At 43.6% G+C, this 10,563-nt stretch overlaps 1 protein-coding gene across 1 annotated transcript; it reads right to left on the bottom strand.

Moving 5' to 3' along the window:
* Positions 1–610: 610 nt before the first annotated feature.
* LOC119245632 (P2Y purinoceptor 4-like) lies at positions 611–2,280 on the bottom strand. The gene is given in 5 exon segments (XM_037511651.1): positions 611–931; positions 933–1,291; positions 1,294–1,329; positions 1,332–1,723; positions 2,258–2,280. Coding segments are annotated over 5 exon segments (1,131 nt in total).
* Positions 2,281–10,563: the final 8,283 nt, after the last annotated feature.

Here is a 10,563-nt window from a genome sequence, read left to right as displayed (position 1 = left end):
AGGGCTCCCTCTCTTCCTCATGGCTACACATCAGTTCAACAGTGTCATGCCTCTAGCTGTATGTGGGAGCCTGGCATCCAGGACCTCTGGAATTATGCTCTATTTCAGCACCTCGGTAGGCAAAACTATCGTGTCCTTGCGAAGAAATCAGGAAATGGGTGTGGTCCTTGGCATCTGTGATATGCTAGTGTCCCCACTTCCTGGCTCTGTCACCATCAAATAAATTAGGCAATCCTGAGATTACTCCAGTTTCCCCACCCCTCCAGTCCAATGCTCTGGTCTGGCTGGAGAAAACATGTTATCCAAGGGTGTAGGAGGGTAAGGAAGGGGTAAGAGGTCTGGGGAAGATTTCCAAGAAGCCATATATGAGCAAGAAGCAGGACCAATGGCCCCAGAAAGGACAGAAAGGAGGAGAAAGAAGTAGAGGAGGAGGAGCGGGGGCTACTGCCTTTGGCTCAGAAGGAGACACAAGTTTATGAGAAATGAGGCTCACATGATTTCTCTGGCTCCCCCATCCCTCAAGATGAGGGTCTGTCTCCAGAGACTGGAAAAGAGGAGGAAACTGCCGAATCAGGTGTCGCTATTAGGTTCTCTCACCTCTGCCCTGCACTCAACCTCCCCCTCCCCCGTTTCTCACTTCCAGACTTCCAGCATTATAACTTACTACCCTAGGGATAAGGCTGCTGCCCTGGTGGGTGGCTCTCTGCCTGCCACTTCTATCATCAGACAGGGACACCAGTGCCAGAGAGGAGGCAGCGGTGGTAGGTTGGGGCCTTGCACTCCCGCAGAGATGCTGGAGCTGACATCGATATGTATCCGCCGTGAGCAAGTAGAGCACAGGATCCAGACAGCTGTTGGCACTGGCCAGGGGCCAGGTCACCTTGTAGACCACATTGATGATGATCAGCACCCAGCAGTCAGCTTCAAACAAACCTTACCATGTAACAAATGGTGCGGCTGAGCAGGCAGCCAAAGACAGCCAACACCACAGTGATGGTCTGAAGAGAACGTAGATGAGAAGGTGACTGGGCAGCTCCTGGCAAGGGCTGATACAGGCGCCGGGCCATGAGTCCATAGCAGACCAGAATAACCAGGCAGGATATCACAAAGAACAGTCTCACAGCTGCTGAACAGAAGTGCACGTAGTGGTAAAAGTCTTCCAGCCAATTGGTGTTGTTGCACAGAATGGTGGTCTCCGTGGTGCAGGTTGTAACAAACAACAGGTTGGGAATGAAGCAGCTGGCTACCATCAACCAAACTGCTAGGCAGAGAAGGTTTACCAGGTGTGGCAGCTCCAGTGTAGTGCCTGAACTGGGTGACAGATGCCTAGTAGCGATGAACACTGATGCAGGTGAGGAAAAGGACACTGCAGTACAGATTCCAATAGAAGAGAAAGTGGATGAACTTGCAGAGCCTGGTGCCAAAGGGCCAGTGTTTGTGGGCCGCATAATAATAGATGAGGGTGGGTAGCGACAGTGCGTGCAAAGTGTCTGATAATGCCATGCAGGCAGCTGTTGCATCCCAGGGTTGGAGGCGAAAGAGAGAGAGCCAGAGGGCTGGGGCATTGAGGCCTAGGCCCAGCACAAACACGAGCACATAGTTCACAGCCAGCAGAATGAACTTGAACTCCTCGTCAAACCAGCAGTCCAGTTCAACCTCACTGTCACCGGGATATAAGCCGGGTCCAGGGTTGTGGACAGAGGATTTTTGCACTATGGTCCCCCTAGAAGTGGAAAATACAGAAGTAAGTGTGACTGAATTTTCCTGGTCTCTCTGACTGGATGCAAAAAAGCAGAGAACGGGAAGGCAATGACATGGTTGAAGCATTACAGAGAGCTAAGAAGAGTACATCTGAATACAACCCAGGTCAGCCTGGCCTCTGACTAGCTCCTTTGGTCTAGTCTGGTGAGTGGTAGGCAACAGGCAGTGCTGGGGTTTAGGAAGACTGTCAGTGGATTTGGGTTTGGTTTTTTTTTTTTTTTTTGCAACTGACTCTCTTTCAAAGCCTGCCTAGCTGAAGGAGATGGAGGCCTAACAGGACTATTCAATGTAGGAAGTTCCCAGGCCCAAACTGTCTCCTAGCTTGTCATGACAGTTTTGTCCCTGTGAACAAAGGATCTCTCTGTATGGTACTTTCACCTCTCCTCTCACATAGTCCTGGTGTCTCCATGCTACAGACTCTGATGCCTGCCCCCAGGCTGGTACAACCCAGGAACCCCATCACACCTTTACCCAAGAAACTTGGCCCATCTCCTACCTGGTTCCCTTGAAGCTGAGCATGGCTGACTCTGTCACTCTTCTCTTGGCAGCAAGAGGGCATATCCAGAAAGGCAGGGTGGGGGCAGGGACTGTCCCTCCTCCCTACCTGTCCAGTCCCAGGAGATTGTCAGAACTAGATAACCAGTCCCACCCATTCACTACATAAATTGGTAAACTGGGACCCACAGAGATTACCATTTAACAGCTTCTAAATGATAGTAGGAGAGAGTACACAAAGAAAGGTTCAAGTTTATAGATGGGTAGCCAGGCCACTACAGATAACTAAAACTACAAGCAGATCATGCAAAACTGTATAAATGAACAAAAACATGGGAAATTAATTTAATACAGATGGCTAATGCAAAATAAAACATTAAAAGAATTTCAAAAACCTAAACTACTTACATGAATCTTAAGCTCATATATGATAATTACAACAAATTCTTTTTTTTATAATAAATTTTATTTTATATTCCCCATACAATTGCAGCCCCCCCATTCTGACCCCAATCCTCCCCTCCTGCCCCGCCCCCTAAAAGTGTCTCTGGTTCATAGTTTTTTGTTGATTTTGATTTTCACTTTCTTATAGTTATTCATTTTCCTGGCCCTTACTTAAGTTTTCTAGATTCCTGCTATGAGTGAGACCATCCGGGATTTTTCTTTTTCTTTTTGGCTTATTTCGCTGAGCATGATCCCTTCCAGCGCCATCCATGTTGCTGCAAATTGCATGTGTTTATCTTTTGTGAATGCTGAGTAATATTCCATGGTATATATGTACCACATCTTCTTGATCCAGTCATCTATTTTTGGGCATTTGGGCTGTTTCCAAAGCTTAGCTATTGTAAATAGTGCTGCTATAAACATAGGGGTGCAGGTGTTCTTTGGAATGATGTTCTGTGTCCTTTGGGTAAATACCTAGGAGTGGAATTGCTGGATCATATGGAAGCTCTATGTTTAGTAGGTCCAGAAATCTCCACACAGCTCTCCATAGTGGTTGGACCAGTTTGCATCCCACCAACAGTGCAGGAGAGTTCCTTTTCTCCACAACCTCGCCAACATTTGTTGTTGCTAGTTTTCTAATATGTGCCATTCTCACTGGTGTAAGATGGTATCTCATGGTAGTTTTGATTTGCATTTCCCTGATTACAAGTGATGTTGAACATTTTTTCATATGTCTGTTGGCCATTTGCATTTCCTCTTCAGAGAAGTTTCTTTTTAGCTCTTCTGCCCATTTTTTGACTGGTTATTTTCTTTGTTGTTGTTGAGTTTCATCAGCTCTTTGCAGATTTTTGTGATCAGTCCTTTATCATTAGTGTTGGGTGCAAAAATGTTCTCCCAGTTGGTGGGGTTTCTCTTTGTTTTTGTTATTGTCTCTTTTGCTGTGCAGAAGCTCTTTAATTTGATGTAGTCCCAGCTGTTTATCTTTGCCTTCACTATCACTGCTTTGGGTGATGTGTCTGTAAAGATGTCTTTGATGTGAATATCACGTAGTGTTTTGCCTATATTTCCTCCTATATATTTTATGGTTTCAGGTCTTATGTCTAGTTCTTTAATCCATTTTGAGTTGATTTTTGTGTATGGTGTGAGGTAGTGGTCAAACTTCATTCTTTTGCATGTAGCGACCCAGTTTTCCCAGCACCATTTATTGAACTAACTTTCTTTGCTCCAATGCATAGTCTTTGCTCCTTTGTCAAAGATTAGTTGACCATAAAATGTGGGTTTATTTCTGCATTTTCTATTCGATTCCATTGGTCTGTGTGTCTGTTCTTGTTCCAATACCATGCAGTTTTGATGATTATGGCTTTGTAGTAGAGTTTGAAGTCTGGGAGTGTGATGCCTCCATTCCCTTCTTTTTTTCAGGAGAGCTTTGGCTATTCGGGGTTTTTGTGATTCCATATGAATTTCATCAATAATTGTTCTATTTCTTTGAAAGAATGACATTGAAATTTTGATTGGAATAGCATTGAATCTGTATATTGCTTTTGGAAGGATGGCCACTTTAATAATGTTTATTCTTCCAATCCATGAGCAGGGGATGTCTTTCCATTTCTTTGTGTCTTCTTCTATTTCTTTTAACAGTGTTTTATATAGTTTCTTTGTATAGGTCCTTTACCTCTTTTGTTAGATTTATTCCCAAATATTGATTTTTTGTTTCAATAAAAAAAGGGATGGTTTTTTTGATTTCTTCTCTTCAGATTTATTGTTTGTGTATAGGAAGGCTACTGATTTTTGCGTGTTGATTTTGTATCCTGCCACTTTACTGAACTGATTGATGAGTTGAATTAGTTTTTCTGTGGAGTTTTTGGGGTTCTCTATGTATATTATCATATCATCTGCAAGTAGTGATAGTTTGACTTCTTATTTTCCTATTTGGATTCCTTGGATGTCTTTCTCTTGTCTTATTGCTCTGGCTAGGACTTCCAGTATTATATTGAAAAGCAGTGGTGAGAGTGGACATCCTTGTCTTGTTCCAGATCTTAATGGAAATGCTTTCAGCTTTTCACCATTGAGAATGAAACTGGCTGTTGCTTGTCATAGATGGCCTTTATGATGTTGAGGTATGTTCCTTGTATCCCAAGAATTTCAAGGGCTTTTATCATGAATGTGTGTTGCACTTTGTCGAAAGCTTTCTCAGCATCTATTGATATTATCATATGGTTTTTATATTTCTTTTGATGTGTTGGATAATGTTGATTGATTTTCGGATGTTGAACCATCCTTCTGTCCCTGGAATGAATCCTACTTGGTCGTGGTGAATTATCTTATGGATACATTGTTGGATTCTGATAGCTAATATTTTATTGAGGATTTTGCATCAGTGTTCATTAGGAAGATTGGCCTGTAGTTTTCCTTTTTTGTGTTGTCCTTGTTCGTTTTGGTTTTCATGTAATGTTGGCTTCGTAGAACGTGTTTGGTATTGTCCCTTCCTTCTCAAATTTTTGGAAGAGTTGTGAAGGATAGGCACTAATTCGACTCTGAATGTTTGGTTGAATTCATTTGTAAATCCATCAGGTCCTGGGCTTTTGTTTTTGGGGAGTTTTTGATTACCATTTCAATTTCGCTAATTGTAATTGGTCTGTTTAGGTGTTCTATTTCTTCTTTATCTAGCTTTGTGATTGTAGAGTTGTAGAATTTGTCCATCTCCTCTAGATTGTTAAACTTGTTTCCATATAACTGTTCATAGTAGATTACTGATTATTCTTTTGATTTCTGCTGTGTCCGTTGTGATTTCTCCTCTTTCATTGATGATCCTGTTTATGTTGCTTTCCCTTTTTTCCTTTGTGAGCCTGGCTAGGGGTGTCTATTTTATATTTTCAAAGAACCAGGTCTTGGTTTCATTGATCTTTTGGATTGTTTTAGTTTCTATTTCATTTATTTCTGCTTTTGGCTTTTATTATTTCTTTTCTTCTACTGGTTTTGGGTTTTTTTGTTGTTCTTTTTCTAGATCTTTGAGCTTCGAGATTAGGTTGTTTTCTTTGAGTTCTTTCTTGTTTCTTGATGTGAGCTTCTATTGCTATATATTTTCCTCTTATTACTGCTTTTGCCTGCCATACATTTAGGATATTGGTGTCCTCCTTGTCGTTCAATTCAAAGAATTTTTAATTTCTTCTTTGATCTCCTCATTAGTCCAGTGGTCTTCCAGTAGTGTGTTTTAATCTCCATGAGGTAGGATAGTTCCTTGCCTTCTTTATGATTTATTTCTAGTTTGATGCCTTCATGGTCAGAAAAGATGGTTGATATGATTTCAATCTTGGTGTATCTGTTGATGTTTGTCTTGTGCCCCAGTATGTGATCGATCCTGGAGAGTGATCCGTGTGCGCTTGAGAAAAATGTGTACTCCGTTTTTTTGGGGTTTAGTGTTCTATAGATGTCTGTTAAGCCCAATTGCTCTAGGTCCTTATTTAGAGCTTTGGTTTCTTTACTTATTTTTTGTCTTGTTGATCTATCCATTGTTGATAGTGGTGTGTTGAAGTCTCCCACTACGTATGTGTTTTCTCTGATGTCTGTTTTCAGAGAGGACAACAGTTGTCTGATATATTTTGGTGCTCCTTCGTTTGGTGAGTATATGTTAATGAGTGTTATTTCTTCTTGAAGTATTGTCCCCTTGATCATAATGTAGTGACCATTGGGGTCTCTTTTTATCTTTTTGAGTTTGAAATCTGTTTTTCTGATATAAGTATAGCTGTTCCTGCTTTTCTTTTTGGTCCATTTGCTGTAGGATTGTTTTCCATCCTTAACTTTGAGCCTATTTTTATCTTTTGTAGCTAAATGTGTTTCCTGGAGACAGCAAAAGGTTGGGTTTTGTTCTTAATCCAGGCTGCCACTCTGTGTCTTTTTATTGAAGAGTTTAGTCCATTTACATTTAGAGTTAATATTGATATGTTAGCATCTGTATTTGCCATTGTGTTTGTCTTTCCTTTGATTTTATTTATTTATTCTTTTAATAACTTTTTTTTTTTGGCCTTCTTTCATTGTTATTCGTCCTCTGAGGTTCTGGCTTTAGGACTCCTTGTAGTTTTTGGAGTGGGGGTTTAGTTGTAATGAAATCTGGAGTTTCTGTTTGTCTGGGAAGGTCCATATTCTTTCTTCAAAGAGGAAGGAGAGCTTTGCGGGATAGAGTATTCTTGGTTGGCATCTGTTTTCTTGGAGTCTGTAGACTATGTCCTCCACTCTCTCCTTGCCGTAGTGTTTCTTCGGAGAAGTCTGATGTCAGCCTGATTGCTTTCCTTGAATGTTATCTGTTTCTTCCCTCTTGCCAGCTTCATTATTTTTTCCTGTCCTGATTCTTGGGAGCTTACTATTATGTCTTGCTGTATTTTTCCTTTCGTCGTGGAAGTTTGGTGTTCTTCTTGCTTCTTGTATATCAATTTCAGCTCCTTCTTCACATTTGGGAAGTTCTCTTCAATTATCTCTTTGAATATTTTCTCTGTTCCTACATCTCTCTCCTCTCCTTCTGGTATTCCTATAATCTTGTATTTCCTTTCCTCATGGAGTCAGATAGTTCCCGAAGTTCTTTCTTCGTTCTTTTCCTTCGTACTTCTCTTTCCTTTTTCTGTTTTGGTTCTTTTTATTTTCTGTGTCTTCAAGAGTACTTATCATTCTTCCATTTCATCTATTCTGCTTCATTGCTTTTCCAGAATTCTTTAGTTCTTCCATTATTCTTTGATCTCCTGCATTTCTTTTACTTCCCTCTTTAGGGACTCAATTTCATTCTTCTGATCGTTGATTATTTTTCCCTTATCATTATTTTCCTTTATGACTTCTGTCAGTTTTTTAATCACGGCAATTTTAAATTCTCTTTCTGGAAGGCTCAGAAGTTCTTCCAAGTTACTGTCGTTGCAATCTGGGGGCTGGATTTCTTTTTGTGGTGTGCTTTTTCCCTGGGGAGTAGCTAGGTTGTGTGTGGTTCTTCTCCTCCCTACTGTCTGTTTTCTAATTTGCCGTATGCGTTGGGATACTGTGTTGTTGGACTGGCCGACATCTTGGGTGAGCTTCTCCGCTCCCTCTGGTTCCTCCAGGAGTCATCTGTCAGTTTCAAGCAGTTTTTACTGGAGAAAGGTCCCTGTTCTAAAATGCCGATGTGGGACACACTCCCTGTGTGCCTGGTCTGCCCCGGCGGTGGGTTCCTGCTCCCCCTCTGGGCTTGGACTGCAGGCCAGAGGGGGTCTGGCGTGGACGAACTTCCCCCGCTCACCTCTGGCTCCTGAGGAAGCCTTCTGTAGGTAGTCTTTACTGAAGAAATGTCCCTGTTCTAAAATGGTTATGTGGGACACACTCCCTGCGCGTCCAGTCTCAGGCACACTCTTCTGCACGCCTGGTCTGCCCGGCTGTGGGTGCTCACTCCCCCTGTGGGCTCAGACTACTGGTCGGAAGGGGCCCGGCATGGGCTAACTCCCCAGCTGGCCACTAGCTCTTCAGGAGCCTCTGCTGGTTTCAAGTCGCTAGGTGGTGCCAGAGATCTCTCCTAGAGCCCTTGGGGAGCTGATTATCCACCCCGTGGGACAGGAAACAGAGCGGGGATGGTAGGGTACACCTCACGGCTTTGGGGTGCTGTGTCTGCCTTGTGCCCACCATCGTGGGAACGCACGCCCTAATTTCGTGCCCCGAGTCTCAGTTCCAAAGCCCTCAGTTCCAGGACGCGGGCTGTAGCCCAGTTCAGTGGCACGGGAATGGCGCCTTTTGAATCCCGCTCCCGTGCCTGGGCGCCTGGTTCCTGCTCACACGGTGAGGGCCTCCGCGCGTCTCCCCGCAAGCCTAGGTCGCAGGCGCAGGGACCTGGCAGTTGCGATCCGATCCAGATCCGCGTTTGCTTTTCAACAGCTCTGCTTTTCCGCGCGATCCCGTTTCCGCTCCGCGCAGCCTTTCCGCGCAATCCCGATCCCGATCTGCGTCTGCTTTTCCAGCGCGCTGCTTTTCCGCGCAGGCTTACCGGGCGGCCCGGGGCTGTGTGCTGGTGCTGGTCTCCTCCTGGGGGGGGGGGCTCTCTTTAATGGCGCCTGGAGCTCACCTCCACGGCGGATCCTGCAGGGATCTCCACAGCTCCCGTTCACGGGGTGTGGTGGCTGAAATAGTTCCTTTCCACTCACAGTCCCGCTTGCTGCGTAGTTTGTTCTTGTTGGCCGTTTTAGTTTGTTGTTTTCCTCCTCTCTGCTGGTCGGAGAGTGCCGAGTCTGTGGGCGGGGGAGGGGAGCAGGGTTCTGCGCTTACCTCCCTTCTGGTCCTCTTTTATGGCCACTTTCTTCTTCGGGCAGTTTGCTGGAGTCACCCGTTTATCTTCCGTGTCCCAGTTCTCACTGGGACCTGCCGCTTTTCCTCCCTATTAACTTTTTTTAAGGGGAGATCTTACTCGCAGCGTCTCCTCGCCGCCATGTTGCTCCGCCCCCTCAATTACAACAAATTCTTATTCACACTTTCCATGTGCAAGGAACTATTCTAAGTGCTTTATATTCATTAATGACCTCCCAGATTCTCTATGAAGTAGGTATTATTATTATTGTTCCTATTTTGCTGATGAGAAAAAAAAAAGGCAACAGAGAGTTTAGGTATTTTTTTAAATAATAGTAGAGTCAAGATTTGGGTCCAGAGCCTCCCTGCTGGCACAGGGGTTAAGTCTCCGTGCTATTAAGATATCACCAGCCACTGCCACCTGAGTTCAATCCCCAGCCAGGGAGCTACCCACATGGCACAGCAGACCTCTCCTGTCTCTTCCACTAATCCCCTCCACAATATATTTCAGTAGACCTGACTGTTCTGCTCCCCACTCTGTCTCTGATGAATCCTTCACCCCCAACATCTTTGGCTTGTACCCCAGCACTTGTATGCATAAATGAAGAAAAAGAAAATTTGGGTGTAGACAGGCCTGCCTTTGAAACAAGGTCTAGCATCCGTGTTCTTAGTTGCTATGCACAGTTGCATCTGTAAGTCACTGACCATGATCCAGAATTTACAAAGAGCCTACTATATGCTTGGTCCAGTTATAGGCACTGGTAGACAAAATAGACAAAAACTCTAATGGAGTTTACATACTCATGAGAGGGAAAAGAATGAAATTAACAAGTAAAATATGTAGATTATAGACATTACTATGGGGAAAAATAAAGGAGGGAAGGGGAATAGAAGAAGAAGAACAAGGGAACTAGAAAGGGTCGCTGTTTTAAATATTGGGATGATTTGAAAAAAGACTGTGATTATAAGGAAGGGGAAAATGTAGAGATGAGATCAGATAGTTTGGGAGGAACTGATCATGAAGATCCTTGGATGCCGTTGTGAGGACTCCTTGACTTTTACTTTCAGTGAGTGGGAAGCCATGTAGGGTTTAGAGGAAACAGGTGTCGTGATCTGAATTACACTATAGAAGGATCACTGGTTAACCATGTCGAGAATATACAAAAGGGTTGGGGGCACAAGAGAAAGACCAGTTTAGAGTCTATTGCCAGTGGAGATACTGGAAGCTTGGACCAGGATAGTGGAGACGGCTAGAAGTGTTCAGACTCTGGCTAAGTTTTGAAAGTAAAGCCAATATTTATTCATGTGGGAGGTGAGAAAATGAACAGATTCAAGACTGACTTTAAGATTTCTAGCTTATCAACTGAAGGAATGGAGCAACTATTGGCAGCAAAAAGGAAAGGTGCAAGAAGAGCAGGTTTGGGGAAAGATCAGTAGTTCATTTATCAGCTCATCAATTCCAAAGTACCTATTACTGACCTTAGAAGAGCATCATAGTTCATGACTGAGAAGCACATCACAACTCTTTGTCAAGCCATGAGCTGCTCTGTGCCAAGCAGCAAGCCATACAAATGGCCC

This window comes from Talpa occidentalis, unplaced genomic scaffold (assembly GCF_014898055.3).
Source record: "Talpa occidentalis isolate TD23 unplaced genomic scaffold, MPIMG_talOcc4v2.1 talOcc4.15, whole genome shotgun sequence".
Taxonomy (NCBI): domain Eukaryota; kingdom Metazoa; phylum Chordata; class Mammalia; order Eulipotyphla; family Talpidae; genus Talpa; species Talpa occidentalis.
Note: the sequence above shows the minus strand (reverse complement) of the source record. Positions and strands in the feature narration are given on the sequence as shown.